Genomic DNA, 27,322 nt, shown 5'->3' with positions numbered 1-27,322 from the left:
CTGCTCCATGACAGCAGTTACAGGCCAGCTGTCCTCCCCACAAACTACCATGGAGCATGCTTCAGTGTACTGAGCAGCACTGTGCTCTCAGTACTGGTCCTCTTTAGAAGCCCTGAACCCTAGTACACCAGTCATGTACTCACTGTGGACCCTTTAATTTGCTCCTGCATTCTCTCTCTGGAGTCTTGAGGTTGGCTGTTTGCACTGGCAAGAAAGTGCACTGCCCGAGGTAGGGTGGGGTGGTAGAGTGTCCCCAGAGTACACTGGAGTACTTGAGGGAGGTGAAGACAGCACAGATGTGGGAGCTCCTTGTCTTAGTACCAGAGCTGAAATTACACCTTTTCTTTCCTGACTCAGCCATTAGAGCCAGCCCTTCCTGTGACCCTAGGAGAGGGGGTAGGTCACCTTGCTGTCACCTGCTCTCAAAATGACCCAGGTGCATGGCTTCTCTGGGGCTCACTTGGTAGTGGTCATTGGTGTCCTTGCCTTCTACCTCTGCATGGAGTGGTCCTGGAGCCCCACTTGGCCCTTCACCCCAGAAAGATTGAACAAGAAGTTGGAAACCTGGGCCTCTGCTGCTTTCTGTTGGAAAGCCCAGCTCAAGCCCTCCTGGAAGCCCTCCTGGTTCTTCACATTGGCATTTTGCTCTTAGGGCTCCTAAAGCCCCCAGGACCCTAGGCTAATAGGGGTGAGGGCAGATCGGCTTCCCTCTTTTCCCAAGCCCACCTGGGGCTCTGCTTACCATGGGCACCTTGGCTATTGGATAAAAATGCACTCCCAGGCCTTGACTGCTTAGGGGCAAGGGCTAGAGCAGGAACTAGGGAGGAGATGTCCTTGCCCATAGTCCCACTAGGAAGCTGGCAATTGTTGTCGAGGGAGGTGCAACAGGGTGTGGAGATGCCACTGAGCTTGGCCCTCTCTGACATCACACCAGGCCCTCACTGACCACCAAGGACCAAGTTGGGCAGTGGCCCAGAATATCCTCCCCCAGCTGGGCTCTGCAGGGTTGGCTTAAGACCCAAGGAACTTCCAAAGAACCATTTCTTTAGTATCCTGCTTTGGTAGAAAAGTTTTCAAGCGAGCATAGGGCTTTGTATAAGCTGGCTCACTGTTGACCTTCAGGGGCAACTGGATGTTATTCCAAATAGAGTATGGCTGTGTCTACACAGGCCGGGGGACATGGCTTAGAAGCCCAGCTGTAGCTGGCACAGGGAAGGCAGAGTTCTGTCTGGGTAGCCCCTCCAGCATCTGCGTGCCACGTGCCTGGTGTTATTGGGTAAGCACAAGGGGCCTTGGTACGGCCTGCAGCCTGGGTGAATACACAGTCCACTTCACGGGCACCCTTTGTGAGCGTGGAACTGAGGGACTGTTCTAGCAGTGTTGTCAGGATGAGGGAAGCTTGGCAGGGAGAGAAACTGGGTGTGGGGGATTCTGTGACATCAGCTGATACCGTAGCATTGCCTCTCAACCAATAAAGCATTTAACTGTTAGACTAGAGCGACTATGTCAAGAGTGCCCTTCTCAAGGAGTTAGAAATACGGTTCAAGTAGTGGAGCAAAAGTATCTGATCAAGAGTTCAAGTCCTAGTCTTGAATAAAAAGGAAGTATGCCCTTCTCAGGTTTGGTGTCAGTTGCTCATGTCTGTAATGCCAGCTACTAAGGAGGCTGAGATATGAGGATCATGGTTCAGAGAGAGCCCAGGCAGAAAATACTGTGAGACCCTTGTCTCCAGTTATCCAGCAAAAAGCTGGAAGTAGAGCTGTGGCTCAAGTGGTAAAGTGACAGCCTGGAACAAAAAAGCTAAGGGACAGCACCCAGCCCCTGAGTTCAAGCCCCCTTACCAGCACGCACACACCCCCACTTCCACACCCGTTAGTGCCTTTTTTTCAGTGTCTGATTCCCATTCCCTGCTGAATTCAGTCCAAATATGCCTGGGTGAGCCATTTTCTTCTTCCTTTAATCTTTAATCAGTGAGCCTCCAGATTAGATATTCATAGACTTATTTAGATAGATTAAATATTCATAGACTTGTATTTGACCAGGGTTGTATACAGAATGGTTCACCTTTCCTTATTTGAATTCTGAGAACTCAACAAGTTACAGAGTGAAGATAGGTGGCAGCAAGGGGAAATACAGCAAAAGCATTTGTAAAAAAAACCAAACATTACAAATTTAAACACCGCAGTATAGAACCTATTTCCACAGCATTTATATTAGGTGTTGAATAATCTAGACATAATTTCGAGTAGTGGGCATAATGTGTGTGTGGGTTATATGCAACATAAAGTTATTTTATGTAAGGGACCTCACATATGGGCATCTGTGGGGGTTCCAGTAATATTCTCTTCCATCCCAAAGGACAGGTGTCTACTCGGAAACCCGAAGGTGTTTCATTTAATTTATGAATTAATTTTTTGAGTTTTGAGGTAGTCCTTCTTAAAAAAATACTATCTTGGGCTGAGAATATGGCTTAGCGGTAGAGTGCTTGCCTTGCATGCATGAAGCCCTGGGTTTGATTCCTCAGCACCACATAAACAGAAAAAGCTGGAAGTGGCACTGTGGCTCAAGTGGTAGTGTGCTAGCCTTGAGCAAAAAAGAAGCCAAGAACAGTGCTCAGGCTGAGTCCAAGCCCCAAGACTGAAATTAATTAAATAAATAAATAAATACTATCTTTAAGTAGTTGTACATGAGGATTTCAATTCAGCATGCTAATCTATGAGTACAATGGTTCTTGATCAATACCATCCCTTCCATCATGTTCCCCCATCTGTCCTAATCCTACCCATCCCATCAAGTTACCTGGTTCTATTTTCAAGACTGTATTTGCCCACCCTTCCTCTCCATTTTTCCGCCCTTCCCCAACTCCCTCAGACAAAAACAAGTTTTATTTCCCTAGTACTCATTTTGTTAAACTGTCAGTTAAGTGTTCAAAGCAGCTACACCATTGGAATCCACCCCTGCATACACCATAGTTTAGTCAGTTTGATTGTGTATGCATGTGTATCTGAAGGTGTTTTAGAGAAGGCTTTCTTTATTCCTTGTATTACATGTCTTTATGTGCTGTTCTGAAACCCTCACTGCCAGGTGTCCCCACTGTCAGGTGGGAGCATTTGTCACAATAGACAGCTCTTTAGGTCGGGGGGCAGGGCACACTGTTACCCATTTAGCAAACTGCACTTGCTTTCCAGGCTCCTGGTACTGTCCCTGGCTTTCTGGGTCTCTCTGTGTTTCTGAAATAGTCCTTGGCCCTCTTTCCTTCCTCATTGGGTGGAGGTAGTGATATTGAAAAGGCAGCATCCATGTAGAGTGTTGGACAGCAGGTAGAGAGCAGGGCTCAGTTGAGGAGGGAGGGTCTGTAAGCTCTCGAACCAGCTATGTGTCCTTAGAAGAAGTGCTTAACCTCTTTGAGCCTCAAGTGCTACAACCATAAAATGAAGAAAATACCAGAACCCATTTCAAGGATCTAATGTAAAACACACTGAGTAATACCCAAGTAACAGCAATTTCTGAAATGATTTCAGAGGTGCCTACAGTCTAAAGGAAGCCAGCTGAGTAAGAAATAGACCCAGAGCTTCCAGGAGACAGTCAGAGAATGAGATTTCCAGATGAAGAAACTGAGGCAGTAGATGTGCTCTGTGAGGGGACCTGTGCAGGGCTTGAAATACCTCTCATTGCTGGCCTGGAAGACATGTAGCCATGATGATTCCCACTGCTGCCCAGCCAAGTCTCTTTGGAAGCCTCTCTCAGTATGCTCTCCAGCCCTATCCCAGCTGCTCCCCTGTACTCTTCAGCTCCCTCTGGCCCTTCTCCATAGCTGGGGAGCTATCAGGGTTTTTTGAGTGAGACTCTCCTCCCAGGGCTCCACTCTAGCTGCAGAGACTTTCTTGGCCTCCTTCAGTGCTTTCCAAAGCCTCAGACATGGACAAAGAGAAACCAGAGGTCTGGAGCCCCCAACCTAGGCCCACCCTGATCCATTCTGAGCAGAGCTTAGACCCTGATCTCACTTCTCATGCCCAACCCCATCCCTCGTGGCCTCTTTCCCTGGCCACATTCCCATCTGTCACTCTATTGTGACTGGCCTGTAGATGCCGTGGAGCCATGGTCTATTCTCCCTCCCTCCTGCTACTTTGACCGCCTCAGTAAGAGGCAAATGACCAGGGTCATCTCACCCTCCTTCATCCACTGTGCTCAGATGCAGGCTTATTCCAAACTTAACATATCTCTGGATGGGTGATAGGAGATCTTCAGAGACAGCCCAGTCAAGATATTCAGGGACCTCCCTCCCTTGTATCTAACCACTGTTCCCAGACTGCTGACTACATGAGGAAGCCACTTCCTGTCACTGACCCCCAGTCTGTAACTCAGGCCTTTGTAAGGATGCCCTGTTAGTCGTATCTAGGCTTGAGGAGTAAACAAATAGATTCTAAATCTACTTCCAAAGCCTTGCTCAGATCACCCACTTCTCCAAGCCTCAATGGGTTCACCTACAAAAAGGAACAATGATTAGGCACTAATAGCTCACACCCATAATCCTAGCTGTTCAGGAGGCTGAGAGTTGAGTATCATAGTTCAAAGCAGCCCAGGAAGGAATATCTGTGAGATTCTTATCTCTAATTCCCCAGAAAAAAAAAAGCCAGAAGTAGAGCTGTCGTTCCATCATTCTTCCCAAGGTCCCCCTTCTACCCTGACATGTAGTCCTGCCTCCAGGGAATCTCGGCCACCTCACCAGTCCAAGCTGATCCCCAGCTTGGACTGAGCCCTCCTACTCCACATTTCCTACCTGGCAGCTACAAGTGCCTCCGGGCCAAGGGCTACCCACACTTACCAGCTGCTTGTTAAAATTCTGGACACACTGTTCAAACTGCTCATCCTTCGTCTCATCTGCCTTCCCCAGTTTCTGCAGGACCTGACAAAGCAGAGAAAGAGTTACCTTGGAAAGCAAAGTGACCCAATGAAAGAGTTCTCAGTCCCCAACACCACACAGCAGGGTCTGGAGCATCTGTGACCCCCATCACCCAGCCCAGGACACTGAACTAGCAGAAGGTCTCCCAGCTTCTGTGATCCCCAGGCAGGGAGCCATGGTCCTGGTGTGTCCCCCACAGTTCCTGTGATGGAAACTCAGTCCCTATGCAGCCTCTGGAAGTTCGGAGGAGTGGGGCATGATGAAGGAGACAACCAAGAGAGCGCTGCCCTTGTAGATGAATTAATATGATCATATTGAGAGTAGGTTCATCATAACAGTTGGATTCATAGACAGATAGATGTACTTTGTTATCCATATCAGATTGGTGCCAGGATCCACCTCTGTCAGATATCAAAATCTATGAAATTTCTAATCTCCTCCATAAAATGCCTTAGTATTTACTATAGCCCACACATATCTTTGCATAGACTTTAAATCATCTCTAGATTGCTTACAGCATACAACATATAGTATAGGTTATATAAATAACCGCTGGCCTGAACTGTTAAGGGAATAATGACAATGAAAATTCTGCATATATTTAGTACAGACACAACAACCACTGGCCTAGCCAGAGTACATGAGTGAGATGAGAGAGAGGCTTATAAACAGTACTCAAGACATATTGAAGAGACTGGGGTCTCTGAAGTGGTGGGAAACAACAGTAGAGTATCATGCACAGATTCTATGAAGTACTCATTGCATAGAAAATTCAAGTTCTGCTTTCTGGAACTTTCTGGAACTTTATTTTTCAAATATTTTCAACCAAAGATTGGTTGCGTCTGTGCATGTAGAACCCAAAGACACAGACTGTAAAAGCAAAGTGTGGCCCTCTCTGGCTCTCAGACACACTCTCTCTTACCACATGGTACCTTTTGCCATGTTAGGACACACCAAGAAAACCCTCACTAGTTATAGCCCCTTGATCTTGGACTTCTCAGCCTATAAAACCTAGAAAAAGATGAGAGCTGGACCAGGGGGCTAAGAGGAAGCCCTGGACAAGAGGGCTGGCCCAGCAAGTCTTCCCTGATCTTGTGCTCCAGGCCGTTCCCTCTTATCCAGAACACTCTAGGGAGAGAGATTTTAAGAGAGAGAGAGAGAAGGCAGGTCAGGGACTCCCATTCTAAGGAGCAACCAGCAGCTACCATGTCCAGCAGCATATGCTCAGACATGGCCTCCCTTTAAAACCCCGCCTGTAGGTCACGCTTCCTAGAATTCCAACTTTGCACACACAGAACCAAGTCAGGACCCTAGCCAGCATTGACTGCCCTCACATGCACTAGCACTGCCCTACCACACCTTCTCTGGCCCCCAGAGAAAGCCAGTCACTCATAAGCATCTCTCACTAAGCACCTGCTTTGTGCCTTGGACATCTCTGCTGGAGACAGAGCTAGAGTGGAGACTATACACAGCTGGGCAGTCAGGGAAGACTTTCTGGGGGGGGTAGCAGCTCAGACAAAGAAGACCCAAGAGAGGGGCACATTAGGGAACTTTCAAATGGTTCAAGGCTGGAGGATGGAACAGAAGATATGTGGTATGCAATAATGGTGCAGGCAAGCACTGAGGAACAGCGACCAGTAACTTCGAGACCTCACAACTACAGTGAGAACAGGGACAGGATATACACTCCTGTGCCCCATAGCTTCACACTGAGGTTCCCCAGGCACTGAGATAGGCAACAAGCAATGCTGTAGTCAACAGCATGCCAAAGTCTTGGGGAAGTTACCCCGTTTCTGTCTCATTACATTCTCCCATCTCAAAAAAGCAGGAACCAGGGCACATGGCTGAGCTCAAGGAATGTTCAAGGAATACAAGTGTGGCTTATAGAGGACAAATCAAGTCAGGGCAGGGACTAAGAAAATAGCCATCACTTCAAGGCCAGCTTCCTGTTTATAATACTTATACTGAGATTCCTGCCATAACCTGGCTGCTAGGAGAAGCCATCCTCACCATCCTGGCACCTTTGGTCCCATCTTGTCCCCTCCCCACCCCTAAATGTTGTTCAGCCACACTAGCACCTGTCCTCATCTGGGGTTGGGACACTGAAGCCTTTACCAAGCAAGAGATATACTCACATGCCTGCACATGTGCATACAAACTCGACCCACTACATGCACACAGGGTCTATCCACACCATCCATTCAATGCAAGTGAGTGGGTGCACCGGTGCTGAACTCACAGACAGATGGACCATTGGAGGAAGTGGAAAACTGGGAGTCCAAGAAGGGCCTGGCACAGCAGAAGAACCAGAGATAGAGGACAACTGAATTGTTTCTGATTTTTGTTATTTCAGTACTGGCATTTGAACTCAGGACTTTACACTTGCTAAGTAGATGTTCTACTGCTGAACCATGCCTCTATCCCTTTTTGGCACTGGTTATACTGAGATAAGGCTTCACTTTTTTCCCCTGGGCCTGTGCCTTAGAACTCAATCACACAATTTTATGTTTCTCACTGTAGCTGAGAGGAATGTATTACCAAGCCTAGATTTTTCTGTTGAGATGGAATCTCATAAACTGTTTTTTTTCCAGGATGGTCTGTGACCCTAATGATCTGTCTATAAAAATCTGGGAAAACAGGTAAGCTACCTAAATTGGATGTTCAGACTTAATTAAGCTCTGAAGAAGCGTAAACAGGAGTTGGATGAGGAAGACTGGTGGCAGGCATAGGTAACACTATGTCCAGTGTTACATACGGGGTGGGGAGGGAAGCCCCAGACTATGGCAGCACTCAAACTTATCGCACAATTAACCAACCAAGCCTCACTTTGTACTAGACAAAGTGGAGCTCTTGACGTGGGACAGACAATGGGTCTCAGGCTGTGTGAGCACAGGAGTCCCAGACAGCATAGGGAGGAAGGGAGGGGGAGGCAGCCAAGCATGAGCCAACAAGTCTAGGCAGCCTTATCAGCCGCTCAGTGTCACCTCATATCAGCTTCCTGTCCCCACGTCCTCAGCCCAAGGCCAGAAGTGAGCAGAGCTGAAGTACCTGACAATGACTGCCCACTTGGCCAGCTCCAGAAGCTCTCTGCGGCTGCAGAAGGAGATAGTCTCCTTCCCCCTGGTAAGCAGGAGGTTCTCAAACACAGCAATGTCCCTGGGTACCATGGCCAGCAGGACCTTGGTGGGAGAGTCTTGTGTGCATTGGAGGCTCTCTCCCTGACCTACAATGTACCCTTCATCATAGAGGTGCTGGGGTCAGCCTATGTCCCATTGGTACCCAGAATCTACTATCAACCCTGGAACCTGGCAGGAACCTGGAACCTGGAACCCTGGGACCAGGCAGGAAACTGGCAAACTTCTGCAACAGAGGTGAGTCCCATAGCCACCATCCCAAAGAGAAGGAAAGTCCCCCAGGCCAGGAATCTCATCACTTTCTATTTCTCCCACCCCTACAAATTACTCCTTCCACATAACAGATGGCATGTGGGTCCAGACAATTTAGGACACAGAACCAGAAGTCACCATCCAGGACTGGACATGAACTGGGGAGGGGCAGAGGTCATCCAGGAGAGCACTGCCCTGCCCCACATACCTCTGTGGCTCACCTAGATGAGCCTTGGACCCACCCCCATCCCCCAGCAGCTTCTGATGGCTCTAGCTGACTCAGTCTGTTACTACTCACATGGAGACCAATACTTTGCAGAACCCAAGACTAGTGAGAAGAGTCAGGGAGGGAACAGCAGGCAAAAAGCTAGTTAGCCTCATCTCAGGATCCACACCAAGCAGAAAAGCTGAAAGCCCCTTAACCCATGAAGTACCTTTTTCCCACCTGCTCACAGGAGCCAGAAATCCCTACATCTCATCAATTTTCCCAGCACCTCACATTGCATGTGCACCCATCACATTCATTGACACACATGCGCGTACACACACACACACACACACACACACACACACACACACACCTCCTTCCCAGGCACCCACCATTCCACTGCGAAGACCCCAGAGAAGACACTCAGCATTCACCTTCCTCATCTCTTCCTGTACCTTTCCAGTTGCAGCCTCAGAAAGAATGGTTGGAAGGAGGAAGCCACACCCAACAGCTGGCTGTTGCCCCCCACATTCTTCCTCCCAGCAGAGGCTGTGGTTGGGGGACCACAGCAACAAGATGTATGCTCTTGAGCCTTCACACTCTTGAGCTCTCACAGCTTCGCAAGGCACTGAGATGCACAGCAGGCAAGCAAAGGCCACAGTAAAGCACTAGTCAGATTCTCCCTGAGCCCTGATCTCAGGAAGGCATCTCAGAGGAAAAAGTGAGAAGAGGACCCCAGAATCAGGCCAAAGGACTGGTGCCTCTAGATTTGGGGCTGGCTTTCACAATCCTGGGGTTTCCCTATGTGTGCCCCTCCCACCTTCTTTACCCTGCCCACACACACTTCATACTCCTCACACACACATCCTGCCCCATCACAGAGGACTGGGGCCAGCTCTGCTAGGAACTGACTTTTTACATTTACTTACAATTTAATAAATAACTTTATTGTTATTGTAGAGGCAATGTACAGGATTAGTTACATAAGTCAGGTAATGAGTATTCTTCCTTTCATCGTGTCTTCTGTTCCCCCATTTCCTCCCAGTCTCTCCCTCCTGTTTCACTTTCATCAATGTCCAGTGAGCTCTACTGCTGCAGGTTTCACCCTTTTTCCCTCAAGTTGTGTATCTTCCCTCCAACCCTTAAAGAAGACAATCATCAAAAAAAGGGGGGGGGGGAGTCTCTTGTTTCCATATCTTGGTGTTCATTTAAATATGTATATTATTTTATGTAAGTATGCACTTAGGCATTGCACCTTCGTGTTTCTCTCCTAAGAATATTCTCTTTTGGTCTCGCTGTGTATTAGAATCCTATATAATTTATCATATCCCAATGTCTTTTAGATCTAACTTCTGCATATCAGAGAGAGCATGGGCCATTTGTCTGAGCTTGGCTTACCTCACTTAACATGATTTGTTCTAATTCCATCAATTTCCCTGCAAATGACATTCCTCCTAATGGCTGTGTAAAATTCCATTGTGTTGAGGTACCACATTTTACAGATCCACTCATCTACTGTGTGGCAGGTGGGTTCTTTCCATATCTTGGCTATTGTGAATAGTGTGGCAATGAATATGGATGTGCAGGGCAGATGCCCAGGAGTGGTATGGCTGGGTAGGGAAGGTCTGTTTCATTTTTGAGGAACCTCCAAACTGCTGTCCAAAGTAGTTGTACTAGTTTACATTCCCACCAGCAGTGAGTAGGGTTCCTTTCTCCCCACATCCCTGCCAACATTTGTTGTTCCAATTCACAATGATAGTCAATCTTACTGGGATGAGGTAGGATCTCAGAGCTGTTTTGATTTGCACTTTCTTTGCTTTGGTTTTCATTTGCTTTGGCTACTCTAGATTTTTTTGTTTTTCCACCTGATTTTTGGATTGCTTTCACTATCTCGGTAAAGAACATCATTGGGGTTTTGATGTTGAATTTATATATCATTTTTGGCAGTATGGCCATTTTCACAATATTGATTCTACCTATCCATGAACATGGAAGGTTTTTGCATTTCCTGGTATCCTCTTTGATTTTTTTCTTCAGATTTTCAGTTTTTACTATCAAGATCTTTGATGTCTTTTGGCTAGGTTTTTGACTGTTTATTTTCTAAGACTATTGCAAAGGGAGCTTGTTTTCATGATTTCCCTTCCTACTTGTACACTGTTAGCATACAGAAAGGCTATTGATTATTGTGGATTAATTTTGTATCCTGCTTTTTTTTTTTTTTGGCCAAAGTGGTTGATGAGCTCTAGAAGCTTGAGGATGGAGTTTTAGGTCCTTTAAGTCATGTCATCTGCAAATAGGAATAGTTTGATTTCTTCTTTCCCTACGTAAATTCTTTTTTTTTTTTTTTTTGTCCTTTTCTTGCCCTATTGCTCTGGCTAGGAATCTGGAACTATATTGAAGAGGAGAGGAGAGGAGACATCTTTTCCTTGTTCCTGATTTTAGGGGATATGGTTTTAGTTGTTCCATATGATGTTGGCAGTTTGTCTGTCATATAAAGCATTTATTATTTTAAGGAATGTTCTTTCTATTCCTAGCTTCCCCAAAGCATTTAAATGAATGGATGTAATATTTTGTTGAAGGCAACTGCATCTATTGAGATGATCAATGTGGTTCTTGTCTTTGGCTCTTCTGATGTGGTGAAATAAATATGTATGTATATGTATGATCTGCATAGGTTAAACCAGCCTTGCATCTGTGAGATGAAGCTTACTTGGTCATAATGTATGATTTTTTTTTCTGGATTCTGTTGGCTAGTATTTTATTATAGAGCTTTGCATCTGTGTTAATCAGAAAACTGATCTGTAGTTCTTTTTTTTTTTTTTTTTTTTTTTTTTTGGATCCTTACCTGGTTTGGGAATGAGTGTGGTATTTGCTTCATAGAATGAGTTTGGAATTGCTCTCTGTTTCTATTCCATGGAAAAGCTTGAGGAGTATTAGTATTAGTTCATCTTTAAAAGTCTTACAGGAAGTGGCTCTTTGGCTCAAGTTGGTAGAGTGCTAGCTTTAAGCTGATAGAGCTCAGAGACAGTGCTCAGGCCCAGAGTTCAAGCCCCATGATCAACAACAACAACAAAAAAAAAATCTTACAGAATTTGCAGTGAATCTATCTGGGCCTGGGCTTTTCCTTGTTGGAAGACTTCTGATAGCTTCCTCAATCTCATGGAATGTCATGGTATTGTCCTGTTTAACTGGTTTACATCTTCTTGGTTCTGTTTAGGCAGTTTGTATGTCTCTAGAAATTTGTCCATTTCTTTTAGTCTTTCCTTCTTTTCTGAGTATATGTTTTGAAAATAGTCCTTTGTAACTGTTCAGATTTCTTGGATGTTTGTTGTAATGTTTCCTGTGACATCTCTGATTTTATTTATTTGAATCTTGTCTCTTTTCTTCATTAATCTCACCAGTAGTCCATCATTTCTATTACTTTTTAAAAAGAAAAAACAGCTTTTTGTTTCATCAATTTTATGTATAGTTTTTCAAGTCTCTATTTCATTAATTTCTTCCCTAATCTTTGCTATCTCTCTCTCTAGTAGTTTGGGGCTTGGTTTGTTCTTGTTTTTCCAGCAGTTTTAATTGCATCGTGAGGTTATTTACTTGAGCTGTTTCCCTTATGAGTGCACTTAAAGCTAGTCCTCAGCACTGCTTTTACTGTATCCCAGAGGTTCTGTTGTGATGTGTTGTTTTTTTTCATTGAATTGTAAGAATTTGGAGACTTCGGGAAGAAGGTGGAGAAGCAGCAGAGCCCTAGCTGAGCTCCCTCCAACATCCTAGTTTTACCACTCCAGAGAAACTTTTACTCCTAGAAAGACAGCCCAACTAAGTTATAACACTACAGGGATTCTGGCCAGGAGGGAAATATCGACTTTTGCTGGCCTAAAAACACAGATTTGAGCTTCCGGGGGCGTCCCGCCGCCACTCCAGTGCCAGCACTGGCATAGCGCCCCGCACTCCTCACACCTAAAGCACACAGTGGCGACCAGGAAGAAATCCTCCAGATGGCAGCAGACAGAGGCGGATCACAGGCTGAGCATGGACAGGCTGAAATCACAGAGAAAGCATGAGTATCCCACAAAAGACATTCTCACTCATGCCCACAAAGCAGCTTCTGGGAGGTAGCCCTTCCCCCACCACCAGAGCAAAGCACCATCTTTGACACTGGCATAGGGTCAGACCAGACTGGAACTAAAGCAGGCCTGGGGAAAGCAAAGACAAAGGGGCCATCTTTGAAAAGGGCAAGAGGGACCAACCAGTGAGAGCCAGCTCCGCCTAGAAGAAGGACCCCTGCCCAGGCGGGAGGCTCGTCCCAGGCCGAGGCTCACAGACTCAGATAAACTCAGCCAGAGGTGCCCCGCTATGCCTGCCAGAATTTCTAAATTAAAACCGAAAACAGCGAGCAGCCACCAGCGGCACGGAACAACCCAATGGGAGAACAAACAGTTCGCAGGACAGATAAATGGTCCCATCACAGAGGAAGGCCAGGGCTGGGAATATGGCCTAGTGGTAAGAGTGCTTGCCTCGTATACATGAAGCCCTTGGTTCGATTCCCCAGCACCACATATACAGAAAACGGCCAGAAGTGGCACTGTGGCTCAAGTGGCAGAGCGCTAGCCTTGAGCAAAAAGAAGCCAGGGACAGTGCCCAGGCCCTGAGTTCAAGCCCCAGGACTGGCCAAAAAAAACAGAGGAAGGCCAGTTCCCAGCCTGAAAGAGAGCTGAATTCCATAGCCAGCTCCGCCCAGGACGCTGCCCCGCCCAGGAGGGAGGAACCTCCCCCAGGCAAGCAACTCTCAGCTGGGTAAACCAGGTCAGAGGTGCCCTGCCCTGCTGAGTCCACAGCCTATTCAAAGCCAGGCATTAAAAGCAGCGGCCCCACAGCAGACGGGAGGTGCCATGGTTCCCAAGACTATTCACGTGCCCCATCTACAGAGGACACCCAAGGCCTACCTGCAAGCTGTGCGAACCACAGAGCTCCACGATTTCATTAACAGGGGAGGAGGGTCAAAGCAGATCCACCCCTGCAAACTGAAAGCAAATCAAACCAGCCAAACAGCAAAATAGACTGCAGACCATCACAAGGAAACCAGAGACCATAGAAAGTTCACCCAAACAAGGAAGACTCCATTTTTTTGTCATTTTTTAAACTTCTTTTTATTTTCATTTCTGAGACGTCGTTGGTTTCCTGTTTGCCATTTTTATTTGTTTGTTTTATCAGGTTTTGGGGGGGTTGTTTGTTTTTCTGGGTTTTTAAAAAATATTTTCTCTCTGTTTTGTGCATTTGTCTTCCAGTATTTTTTCTTTGTTTCTCTCTTCACGTTCTCTTTCTTTAAAATTACTTTCCTAGGAATAACACCTTCACTCTTTTCTGCTAACTCTCCATTGTCTATCATTTTAACCTGTTCTTTCGACTGATTCTACTCTTCTCCACATTTCCACGCCACTGAAACTAAACCAAAATCATCACCCCCCCCATTACATTTTACTCTATTCTCTTCACTACCTCTAACCTACCCTCCTGATTTACTTCCAGGACCTCCAGATTCCATTTACCCCTAGTTATTGGAGAGAGGAAATCCCTGCCCAATCAGAGTGAATCAAAGGGGTTCATAGAGAAAGCCAGTCTCAAAAGAACTTAATATAAGAACAAAAATTGCTGATAGGTTTGTAACAGTTAATAAGTAACTACTGAATACAGGGCTTGGGATGGGTTGTTATATCGAAATTGTATTCATTCTTTAGGTACACCAAATCTAATTTTATATACAGGTATAAAAGGTATCTATATATAATAGTGAATTTCTAAGATTTACACAACAGTGCTTGGTAAGCTCTGCTTTGGATCTAAAACGGTGCTCACAGGTGTTTGTAGATTGGCATTCCCAATCCAAATGGGCAGAAGAAACACAAGAAAGATGGCAAACAATGGAGTCTTAGCTCCCACTTAAAACAAGCAGGAAGCAGAGCAGTCAATCAAAGACATAGAAGAGAACCCCCAAAATGCTCTACAAAGTTTGCTGATAAATATGATAAATGATAAGTTTGAATCAATACATGAAGTAATAAACGATTTCATGGCCTCGACAAATAGAAAGATAAATGAACTTCAAGAGTCAAATGAAAAGATAGCTAACCAGCTAAAAGATTTGAGAGACAGCACTCAAAACCAAATTAATGAAGTTAATGAAGTAAAGAAGTCCATGCAGGACCTAAGAGATAATTATACCAAGGACATGGAAATCATCAGGAAAGACCAGTCAGAAGGAAAAGAGATTTGAAATCAAGTAGCTATCCTACAGTCCCAACTAGCTGAAGCAGAGGATCGAACCTCAGGAGCTGAAGATTCCCTAGAATCTATGGAGAAAGATCAAAATTCAATACAAAACCAATCCAATTGACAAAACAGATCACTCCAGGAGCTCCAAGATACAATCAGGAAGCCCAATTTAAGGCTAATAGGTATTGAGGAAAATCTAGAGAAAGAAGTTAATGGAATAGGCAACCTATTTAACAGAATATAAGCCGAGAACTTCCCAAATATCCAGAAGGATAGGCCTATACAGATACAAGAAGCATTTAGAACCCCAAACTGACCTGACCAGAATAGGACAACCCATCAACACATTGTGATCAAAACAGGATCGATAGGGTCCAAGGAGAGAATCCTTAAAGCTGTTAGGGAGAAGAAAATAATCACATATAACGGAAAACCAATCAGAATTACCCCAGACTTCTCAGCAGAGACCATGAAAGCAAGGAGAGCCTGGAACGAGGTATACCAAACCCTAAATAAAAATAACTACCAACCAAGAATAGTGTACCCAGCTAAACTCTCATTCATAGCCAAAGGTCAAATCAAAGTCTTCCACAGTAAGGAAAAACTGAAACAATATATCTCCACCAAACCAGCTTTACAGAAAATCCTCAAAAATGTACTATACAGGGAAAATAATCAAGATCACAATACAGACCGAGAAATGCACCCTAAATAGAAAACCAGAATATTAGATCAAGAATTGGGAAGACACAGCTTTTAACAAGATAGCTATAATGAAAGGAACAAATGATCATCTCTCAATCTTAACTTTCAACATTAACGGAATTGTAAAAACTTTCTAATTTCTTCTATGACCCAGGTGTTACTCAGTCCCCATGTGTTTCAGTGTTTTCTGTAATATGTTTCATTGTTGACAACTAGTGGATTCCACCGTGGTCAGATAGGATGCAAGAAGTTATCTCAATCCTCTTGTATTTGTTTAGGTTCTTTGTGTGTCCTATGATGTGGTCAATTTTGGAGAACGTTCCATGGGCTGCTGAGAAGAATGTAAATTGGGTCCGTTAGGTGGAATACTCTGTAGATATCTGTTAAGTCCCTTTGGGTTATGGTAACATTTAATTCAGAGGATTCTTTGCTTAACTTTTGTTTGGTTGACCTATCATTTGGCAAGAGAAGAGTATTAAAATCTCCCACTATTATTGTGTTGGGGTCTATGATGGGAACTAATTCTTAAAGAGAGTAGGCTCCTTTCCTGTCCCCCACCTCTATGCTCAAAGGACCGCCCAGGATACAAGACTGCAAGGCAGTCAGCTATAATACTTGCAGGGACAGGACTAGAGAGATGCAGGATTCAGAAGGCCAAGCCCACATAAAGGCCTGAGGGGAGGGCAGAGGTGGATCCCCAAACTCCTCGCAGCCACCTCCTTCTCTCCCATACAAGCTACTCTGCTCCCTGGATTCCTCTCTCCTGGCTATACTGGCTCGGGAGACTGATTCTCTTCTATCTCCCTATGATTTGCTCGACACTTGAATGGCCTAGGCTGGTTCCCACACTGCCCCGGAGCAGGTCTGAGGTGTGAACCTCCAGGAATCCAAATAGTATGTGCCAGGAGGGCAGAGAGGGGCTCAAAGCAACCACTCCCTGACACATTTCATAGGTCCTTCTCAAATCCTCTCTAAAGAGAAACAGTTCTTTCCTAGGGCTTGAACTCAGGGTAATGCTGTGCCTTTGTGCTCAAGGCGAGTGCACTACCACTTGAGCCATAGCACCACTCCCCACTTTTCTGGTGGGGATTAGAGAGTCTCACAGACTTTCCTGCCCAGGCTGCATTTAAACCGTGGATCCTCAGATCTCAGCCTCCTGAGTATCTAGGAATACAGGCATGAGCCACAGCCACCCAGCTTCTTTTAAAAAGGTTGAAATGCTATATCCTTGCTAATTAGGATGCTGTGATCTCAAAGCCAGTCAAGGGAAAGCAAAGACCCTTTATCTCCAATTAACCATTGAAAAGTTGAAAGTGACAGAGTGCCAGCCTTGAGCAAAAAGGCTAAAGGAGAGCAAATGGCTCTGAATTCAAGCCCTAATACCAACACACAAAGTCGGGGGGGGGGGTGGAGTTGAAAGGATTCCACAAATAGTACAACATACAGCTATCCCAGCCATCTTGCTTTTCCTGAGCTCCTCAGAAGATTGCTCCCACTGAACCATATCTTCTAATCTGTCTATAAAAAGTAGTTTGGTCTATATGTTTGTATGTTTTCCCAACCAATGTAAAGTTAGCTGGAGTGACCATTCACCCTAAAATACTTGCCCTTAACACTTCAGCTTAGTTCCTAAGAACAAAAGCATTCTTCTAAATATATGAAATATCATGAGCAGGTCCAATACCTTTAGTAATTTATTCAGCATTATCTAATATACCACATTCAGATAGGTCAAGCTGTCCACTAAAATGACCCTCATGTCTGGGTGGTTTGATTGCCCATTTGTATTGGGACTTGAACTCAGGACCTGAACACTGTTTTGCTCAAGGCTGGCACTCTATCATTTGAGCCACTCCTCCACTTCCAACTGTTTGGTGGTTAATTAGACATAAAGGTCTCATGAACTTTTCTGCTTAGGCTGACTTTCAACCAACACTGTCCTCAGACTTCAGCCTCCTAAATAGCTAGGATTACAAACATTTGCCACACAGTTGGTTTGTTTTTTGATGAGGGATCCAAACATGATTTACACTTTGCTCCTCATTGCCATGTTCAGATTATTCTCACACATACACACAGACATGCACACACACATGCCTATTTATCATGTACTTTGTTTGAACAGAAATGTACTCACTGCTTTACATATGAAACTGTAACCCCTCTGTATTTCACTTTGATAATAAAGGGGGGGAAAAAAGAAAGGGAGGGAGGAATGGAGGAAGGGAGGAAGTTGGATCCTGACTTTTGACTTGTAATTTATGAACTAAATAAAAAATGGGTTATATATCTAAATAAAACCTCTCTTATTGGCATATGTCAGTTGTACATTCATGGTTGACATTTCCATACATGCAGGCAACATAGAGAAATACATACTGCATCCCCTCTACCAGCTTCCTGCTTTTGGCTAAAGTTTTTGTTTTTGTTTTGTGTCAGTCCTGGGGCTTGAACTCAGGGCCTGGGCCTTGTCCCTGAGCTATTTTGCTGGAGGCTGAGTTCTACTAGGTAAAAGAAAGATTTACTTCCAGATTTTTTTCTCGGGGGAGAGGGGGTGGTCATGGGGCTTGAACTCTGGGCATGAGCACTGTCCTTGAGCTCTTCAGCTCAAAGCTAGAGCTCTACCACTTGAGCCATAGCACCACCTCCAGTTTTCTGGTGGTTAATTGGAGATAAGACTCTCATGGACTTTCCTGCCTGGGCTGGCTTTGAACCATGATCCTCAGATCTCAGATCTCAGATCTCCTGGGTAGCTAGGATTATAGGTGTGAGCCACTGGCATCCAGCAAATTTGACTGTTTGTAAGAAGGAAAAAAAATAGTTCCTTGGGAAACTATCATACACTCTAATTATTCCTTTCCTGGTCTCGAGGTGAGGGTTTGTGTTTTGGCCACAATACTACAGAGTTACTGAATTCTTCAACTGCTCCCCCATGAAGGTCCCTGCCTGTGAGGCTCAGCTTGACACCTAGTCTTAGTTGTGTTTGACAGAGCACCTAAGATAAAGGTAACTTTTCTCTTGTAACTAGTCATCAGCAGGGTGGTTGTGGGATACATGTCCAAGGCCAACTTTTTGCCTGATGCACTAAGCATCCATACTTTGTTACTCAACAAAAGAATTCCAGGCTCCAGCCCTGATCTACAGGATTACAATCCACTTCAAGTCCCCTGGTGTGCCACAGGCACTAGTAACTGAAAAGCATTTCCATCTGTGCCAGACCCCACTGATGTCCAGCCTGTCCCATGTGTTTGGCATTCTGTCACCAGCCCTGGGGTCTGGTCTTTGCAGGGAGTATGGGAAAGATATGAACATGAGCCTTTCTTTTGCATTATTATCTATTCCCATCATTCTTTTAGATGATCGAATATGCCAAATATGGCCCATGGGAGCCTCTGGACATGTCCCCATTAATCTTCCTATACTTCCTTCCTTTATAGAACAAGATGCTGCAGGCTCCTTTCTCCACTCTGGAATTGGCCATTTTTTCTAGGAGCCCCAACTCCCTTTAACAGAGGAAGGGTAAGCATATTGCTTCTGGTTCTGTATCTTAAACTACAGAGTATTGTCCCACCCTAGAGATAAGGAAAGCTAGGCAAAAACACTAAAGGATTTGGGCATACTGCAGAACAGAAATGGGGGCCATGATTCTGTTATTTTGTGATGTCCATGACTACGGGCTGGTCAGATCTGTCCAAGACAGATGTGAAATACACATACACATGTGTGAACATACATGCATGTGCACACACACACACACACACACACACACACACACACACACACACACACACACACACAGGGCCATGGCTATGCTGGGCTGAGACAGGAGCATCAGAAGACTGCCCTGGCCAGATTTGGACAGGAAGACTCTGGATTGCAGATGCCCATTGGCTTGACCACAGCATTCTCCTGGGCTGTGTCACATCTGAGCTCCTGGCCAGAACCTTCCTCTTTGTCCTCATTTCAGACATATACAAGACTGCAAGCAGACCCACTTTGGGAAGTAGAGGTCAAGAGCACACATGTGGAAGTGACCTGGGCCAAGACCAAGGAAGGAGCCCACTACTCTCTCAGCTGTTAGTGAGTGGCTCAGGGATGTGGCTGTTGGCCCAGACAGTGACTGCTCAAGGGGCACCTTCCCCATATCCTTCAGCCAAAGAAAGCTCTGTCTGTTCCTCCTCAGAGCCCCTGGAGTGTCAGCTGCTCTGCCCCTATAGAGTGGCAATGATCGGTCCAAGGCTCCAACTCCAATGGTGACAAATTAGGAATAGCAAGCAGACCTCAAGTTGCTGCTATGCCCCGATCAGAAGAAGGGGCAGCCATAAAGAAAGAGGGGCTCCAATGAGGTCCTGGCCTCCCTAAAGAGCTACAGGCCCATCAGTAAGAGCCAGAGACAACAATCACCCCAGGAGACAAGAAGGTTCCAGATCTCTTGTCCCAGGAAGTGAAAGATTGGGCAGCATTTATAGCAGGTGCTCCCTCCCAGCAGGAAATTCTGCTTCTAGGCACCTTTGGGCACAGTAGAAAAGTAACAGGAACCACCAAGAGGCCACAGAGCTGGGCAAGATGGGGCAGGGGAAGGAAAACTTGGAATGAGGAAAGAAAGCTAGACAGAGCCCAGAGGAAGGGAAAATTAACAGTGAGACTGGCCGGGGGGGGGGGGAGGGGAGGCTGAGCACCAGCAAGAAGAAACCCACAGCACCACTGAAGGGGCAGTGCAGGAGCAGCTCATCCCTACCCATATATTTATGGCTGCTCAAAAGAAGGGCATAAGCCCTGACCTCAGTCTCACCCCCTCATTCCACTCCCATGGGGTCCCTTGTCCCCATTCTCAGAGCTCCTGCTTCTCCAGGCTGGCATGAAGCACAGGCTTGGTGATAATTACGAGCTGAGCTTACACTGTGGGGGGACCCCTCCCTACTACACTCCAGCCCTCAACCATATATAAGCCATGTGGGTCCCAGCTAAAGACTCAGTCCCACCCCCTGAGCTCCACAAAGTGCTCAGTGCCAGGCATGATCCCAGGCAGTTTCAGGACCTAGGACTAGCTAAGGGACACCCACCACCCTAGGCACCTCCCACAGTTGGGCTTATACCACTAGGTCACCCAGAGGGGTGACTGTTGACCTCACCATATAGGTAAAGAAACTGAGACCCAGGGAATTACTGTTGGCATAGCCAGGCCCCTAATGCTATTTAAACCCACAGAGCAAACTCAACTTATGTTTCTTAAGTAGGAGGACACAGATACCAGGGAGCAGTGGGCAGTGGGTGTGGGATCCACTGCATATGATTCACATTCCATCTTGCTACATTCTGAGGATCTAACTAGCAAAGAAAACATTGCTGTGACATGACCAGCACAGACTGGTTATGGATTAGAATGCATGATTTGCAAAGATTTTCTTGCAATGAAATTCAAAACCAGAACAACACATCCAAGTTCCTGCTGGCCACCTGAGCCTGGATGCCCTCTCCCCAGGAAGCTCCCAGCATCTCTCCACCCATGAGACTACCTGCCTTTTGAGCCAATCCTGGCCCTTAGAAACCTCTTGCCATCTCTGACACGAGAGCTGTTGACTGCGGAAGCCAGCTGGCCTCTCTGGGGAGGCTGTCACTCTAGGATGACCACCTCCTTCCTCTTTGGTGACTTGCCCTTTCCTTAGTGAGACACTGACAAGAACTGAAAGTGATAGCTGGCCTTTTCCATGTCCTGAAATGACTGAAGAACCCCTTGACCACCTATGTTAGCCCCCAACAGCAGCTTAAAACATTAAATGTAACTGCCCTGGCAGAAATCAAAGTAGAAGGCAGCAGCCTAAACTCACCCTGAAGAAGGGAGAGGGGCAGTGCAGGGAAGGGAGATGGGGGTGGGGAATTAGAGGGTCAGCTCCTCCACAAGTGTGTCTCCTCAGCTGGAAAGACCCTCAGTATCCCAGGAAAGAGTGTTCCATTGGTTCTGAGAGCCAGAAAGCCCCTTCCTCTCCTCTCTCCTCTTATTCTTCCCAGAGTGACTGAAATTCCAGCCAGTTGAGCAGATGAGGTGGACAGGGTGGAGCCAAGAGAACCCCAAAGGAGGACAGAATGGGCTGGGAGTACCCAGGGAGCCCAGGGGCCAGGATGGGGAAGAGGGCTCAGGAGTGAACTCAAAGGGGCTGGTGAGATGGATGGGCACAAGACAGTAGCTCCCTGAAAAAAATTCCAAAGTCAAGTCGAAATCCTGCAGAGGAAGGTCTACAAGGAGGAAACAAGCTCAGCAGTTACAAGTGATGAGCTTACCTGTGCATATGGTTCCTAGGCTCCCAAATCTACTGTTCTTATGGGTGCTGCGCTGCACACGCACGCACTCGCGTGCACACACACACACACACACACACACACACACACACACACACACACACACCTGCAGTTTGAGGTCAGCCAAGAGGTATGGAACACCAAAGCAAAGCAGGCTTCAGGGACTAGGCCTGTTGTGACTGACATTCATCTTCAGGACTACCCAGCTCAAAGACAGTTGGCCCAGTTTATGAATATAAAGAATGAAGGATGCCCAGCTAGCCCTCCACACTTGCCCTCCCATCTTACCAACCCAGGGCTTCTGCTTAATTTCACCCCTTACTGCCAGACTCATGTCTCAGATTCAGTGAAAACTCCCCACAGCCAAGGGCTGGCAGCTGGAAACTGCAAGTGTGTCCTGGTGTCCTGGGGACCACTGTGTGCTTGATACTGTGCTGTAGGGTACAAGCAAGGTCCAGGGCTTGGAACCAATGCTCGGAAGGGAAGGGATGGAAAGGATGTTGAGGATGCATATGGCTGAAAAACATCGTAGGAGGCCATGGAGGGTGTAGAGCAGGCAACGGAGAAACACTTTTAGGAAGGGGTTCAGGAAGTGACACCTAGGCAGAGACCTGTAGAAAGAGGGGACAAAGGCCACACAGAGGAAGAACATGCTAGAGACAATGCAGCCAGCATAAAGGTCTGGAGATCAAAATAGGCAAGGAGTGTTCACAGGTCAGCAAGAGTGTAGGATCAAGAGGCCTTGAAACACTGGCTGCCAGGCTTTGGGGTGAGCCCTTGGCAGGGTTCATGAATGAATCCCCTTAAAACCTCAAAAAGGAAATACTATTCTATCACCACATTGCAGACAACGAAACCAAAGCAACGTTTTAAAAGCACCCAGAGCCACAGATCCCCCAGGAGCCTGGTACCAGTGTCGAAACCCTGTAACCATTACATGACCAGACTTGGCAGCCAGGCCACACATGGCACAGAGATCCAGCATAGAGCAAGAGGCCCTAGAGAACTTGGAGCCACAACTTGAGCTCACTGCAGCGAGGCAGCTCAAGCAGTCACTGCAGTGTCCCAGGCAGAAGGCAACACAGACTAGGGCAAGGACAGGAGATGACAAGACATACTCCAACACAAGACCACAAAAGAGAAAGCAGTGAACTCCAGGTTTAAGCAACCAGAAGAAAAGAGTTGCCATCACTTTGATGGGGACACCTGGTGGGTGTCCAAGGATGCCATGGAGTGAGGTGGGGACACAGTAACAATGCCCACAGACACCAACCCTATTGGGATGTTCCCATTCCCAGCACTCACCTGCCCCTCAACCCCTCCCATCCAGGTAAACAGCTCAGGGTATTGGCCAGCTTAGAGTGACTTATCTGGAGAGTGATCTGGGAACTTGGGGGTGGAGGGGTTAAGACAGGAGATGCAGGCAGCAGGCCTAGGCTGTACAATCCTGGGTAGTAACTCCACCTCTCTAAACCATTGGGTCTCATCCGTAAAATGAGCCCCAATTCAACCAGGGGGGTGGTAGGATAAAGTATGGGTGGGTAAACACAAGGGCCTAACATGGAATGGTGACCCATCCCATTTCTGTCCCTTTGGCCCTACGCAGACTAGAGTCCCTTCCACACAGGCCACAAATCTTGGATAGCCCAGCCCACCTAGTCCCCACCCTGTCCAGCCCCTCCACACCTAGAACACTTGCCTTGGCACCTGTTGCTGCTCAAGCACCTGCCCTATGACTCATGAGGGCTCTTCTTCAAGGGGACAGAGACCAACCAAGCCCAAGGCTTTCACCAGGTTCTATTCAGCAGCTGCTAGGCTAGAGCTCTGCAGGCACCCTGTACCATTTCCCTGGTCTTCTTTATTAAAAAGGTCACAGGGTAGATCAGCCAGATATCCATTCAAAATAGGTGAGGCAATGACTACTACAAGAGCACCTGGCTGAGCTTACACAGTCCAGCCCCACTGCCACAGCCCGGAGCTGGCAGCTGGATGGGAGCTGGCAGAATGTGACAGGGCCATCCAGGCCACACCCAGCCCTCTTCAATCATGCACAATGGGGCATACTGTGCATGCCCATGTCCATAGATATTCTTGGCCACAGCCCTGACCATCTGTCCTGAGACATCAGCTGAACTGAACTGCCCCACCTATGCCCCCACATAGGCCCAGTGCTATTCCCAGCCTAGCCAGGATGCTGGCCATAAACAGGAGTGAAGTTGCAGGGGGTGGGGGAAAGGAGGGACCTGCTCCTCCATGCTGGGCTTAAGAGGCTGAGCAGTGGCTATAGCTGTATCAGAGCTCAGGGCCCAGAGAGGTCAGGGGCAGGTCCTATCAGCATCCACCTGCCTCCAGGCCAGGCAAAGGTGTAAGCCTGGTGGAAAAGTAACAAGCCACCAATCTATAGGCACCCCTTCACCCTCACCAGGAAGCCCTAACTCCCTAGCACTGTCACCTCTTCCAGGCAGCCTCCACTGACTCCAGCCCAGGCATAAGGACTCACTGGTCATTCTGAATGCCCTTAACCGTTTTTGTGTCAGTTCCTATCAGAAAGTCTTGATCTAGATGTGTGACCAGGTTATCCCCTCATTCACCAGAGGCCTGGGTTTCCACCCTGAGACACTGAAACTGCTGAGGGAGACCTGATAGAGGTAAGATGTGTTTACTTCCAACACAACCATGCTATTGTTGCAAGGCAAGCGCTCTACCACTAGGCCATATTCCCAGCCCACAACCATGCTACTGTTTTGAGTATTACTTGTGTTTTTTGTCATTGTGTTTTTGGAGTGAATGTCCAGACAAGGCTTCAAATAGCTACCACTTGGGTGGGTATGGTGGCTCTCCCTCTGTTCCAGGCATTGGGAAGCCATGAAGCCACATGGCCCAGGGCCCTATCACCAAAATACAGACACAGGGCCTCTTGCTCCATCCTGGGCTGTCCCTAAGGGACATTGATTCTACCCTAGTCCCATTGCCTTTGATCTCAGCAGTCTGGAAGTGGAGGCCCAAGGAGAGCTAGGAAGGAACAGGATGGGTGGGGTCAGAGAGAGTAAGAGTAGGGAGAAGAAAAGCAAGATAGAAGAAGGCTGGGAATATGACTCAAGTGGTAAAGGGCCATCCTAGCAAGAGTGAGGTCCTGAGTTCAAATCCCTATATCTCCAATAAAATTAAAAGGGAAAAAAAGTAGCAGAGTGCTGATGGTTCACATCTGTAATTTATTATGAGACTGAGATTCAGAGAATCATAGTTTGAAGCCAACCTGAGCAGAAAAGTCTAAAGTATTTTATCTCCTATTAACCAACAAAATGCCACATTGGCAGTATGGGTCAAGTGGTAGAGCAAACAAGCAAACCAAAGTATGAAATCCTAAGTTCAAGCCCTAGTACACACACACACACACACATACACACACACACACACACACACACACACACACAGAGAGAGAACAAGCTGGGCACCCATGACTTATGTCTGTAATCACAACTACTCAATGTGATGACTGAGGCTCAAAGACAGCCTGGATAGAAAAGTCTATCAGACTGATAACACCAATTAACCAGCAAAAAGCAGAAAGTGGAGAAGAGTTGTAACTCAAGTGGCAAAGCCTCAGCCTTGAGGAAAGAAACCTAACAAAAGGAGACCCAGAGTTCAAATTACACACACACACACACACACACACACACACACACACACACACACACACACACACAATGAAGGAGAACTTGAAAGAATTGCCTGGTAGCCTTTGCTGGCCCCTACCTTCTTAATGCTGCCCCTGATCCCTCTCTTGGCCCTCTAATCGACCCTCCTTCCCTAGCCCACCTTGGCCCCTGGCCCTGCCCATCCCTGGTCCTGGATGTTGGGCTGAATGTCTAAGGGAGACGAGTGGCTTCTCTAGACCTCATTCTGCTCTCTCAGCATCCCCGTGCTACTGGCAGGGCAGCACTACTGAAGCAAGAAGACTGAAGTGGAGGAAGAGGACAGGGGAAGTCACCACCCTCCCAGATCGACATGATGCAGAGAGGTGGGGCAGGAGAGGCTCTGATAGCCTGTGTGACTTTGCAGCACCCACTCTCTGGGCCATACTTCTGGAGAGATCAACCAATGCCTGCTGCTGCCTAGCACGGGGACAGTGCTGCTGATGACTGTTCTGTCTAGAGCCCCCAGAGCCACAAGACTTGGCCCTTGAGGAGGCCACACAGCTGGAGGAGTGGGAAGGAGAGGCAGGCCAAGAGAAGGCGCAGCCAAAGACAATCATTAACCTAAAGTATAGGCATTTCACAGCCCTCCAGAGAAGGGAAGGTCCTCTTGTCATCCTCCACCCTCTGCTCAACAGCCCAGGCCTCTCCAAAAGACTCCAGAAGATGGGCTAAAGTGCTGAGTTCATGGAGGGGTGGCAAGGACCCCCTAACAGGACCTCCACGCAGAGCCAAGACTGTCCTCTGAGATTGCTGCCTTGGCTCAGCTTTCTTGAACTTCCCCATAAGGCCTCTTACCACAAACAGCACCCCAGTTAAGAGGTCTCAAGCAGGCAGCTAGTATGCCAATCACAGGAATGAGCAAAAGGAGGCCAGGAAAATAGGGTGAGTCTGGAGGGGGGCATCTGTACCCCACATGTCCTAGAGGCTACCCCCTAACCATCCCACTGGGAAAGGGGTCATGGTTGGAAGGCCAAGAGTCCCACAGGATGTCTAGGACCATCCTCTCTCCTTCTTTCCCTCACACTGAGGTTTCAGGCTCTGCCATCTGGATCACCAGCTGGGCATGATGACCAAAAAGTCACACAGGATGGGCATAGTGCGGCTCTAATGTCCCAACAGCAGCCTAAGGCACAACTTCTTGCCCCAGAACAGGGCTGAGTCCTCAACCTTCAGTTTTTATCAACTATGAGAAAAGACTGGTTCTCCCACTGAATCCTCACGGCCACCCTCCCGCAGATATTACCCCTATTTCCCAAACAGGAAATCAAGGGCGCACAGGGGACAAGCAACTTGTACAAGGTGTAAAGGCTCGGGAGATACAGGGCTGGGATTTGAGCCAGGGGCTCCAAGACTCAAAACCCACTCAGTCCACTTTGTCTCACTCTGTCACATTTCCCTGTCCCTTGCCCCTCCAGTCTCACACTCCTTGCAGCCATACCAGAAACAGAGACACATAGCAGGCCTTGTCTCCTCTTTGAAGACTGAGTGGACTATGACTTCATTTACAGAGGCCCCGAAGCAGCCAGGAGGGTTTAGCAACTGGCCCAGGGAATGGAAGAGGCAGAACAGGAGCAAGAGCATGGGACCACTGCAGAAGTAATGGCTCAAGAAGCTTCAAGGTAGTACTCAGAGCTAGGAAGCCAGGAGGTGGAGCCACTGCAGGTTTAGGAGTGGGCTCTGGGAGCAGCAGTGGGCAGGGTGATCCTTAAGGGTAGAGGCTGTGTCTCTCTGCAAGCACAGCTTGCCTGCCGCACTGACTCAGCTTTCCCTCCAGGCCCTACAGCCCACATGTCTTCAAAGGGATGCTTCTGCCCCAGGTAAACCTGGAATCAGCCCCAATTAGCTCACCAAGAAAGTT

The 27,322-nt window shown here is 47.2% G+C and overlaps 1 protein-coding gene across 13 annotated transcripts in view; it reads right to left on the bottom strand.

Annotated features, from left to right (window-relative positions):
* Positions 1-27,322, bottom strand: part of Bin1 (bridging integrator 1) — a 60,525-nt gene that overhangs the window by 21,401 nt on the left and 11,802 nt on the right. For all 13 annotated transcript variants that reach the window (XM_048345715.1, XM_048345716.1, XM_048345717.1 and 10 more), the window contains exon 2: positions 4,826-4,906. In XM_048345715.1, coding sequence (XP_048201672.1) covers positions 4,826-4,906 — 81 coding nt within the window. The remainder of the gene's footprint in view (positions 1-4,825; positions 4,907-27,322) is intronic.

The sequence above is a fragment of the Perognathus longimembris genome, chromosome 4, assembly GCF_023159225.1.
Source record: "Perognathus longimembris pacificus isolate PPM17 chromosome 4, ASM2315922v1, whole genome shotgun sequence".
Taxonomy (NCBI): Eukaryota; Metazoa; Chordata; class Mammalia; order Rodentia; family Heteromyidae; genus Perognathus; species Perognathus longimembris.
This window is presented reverse-complemented; position numbering and strand designations above follow the sequence as displayed.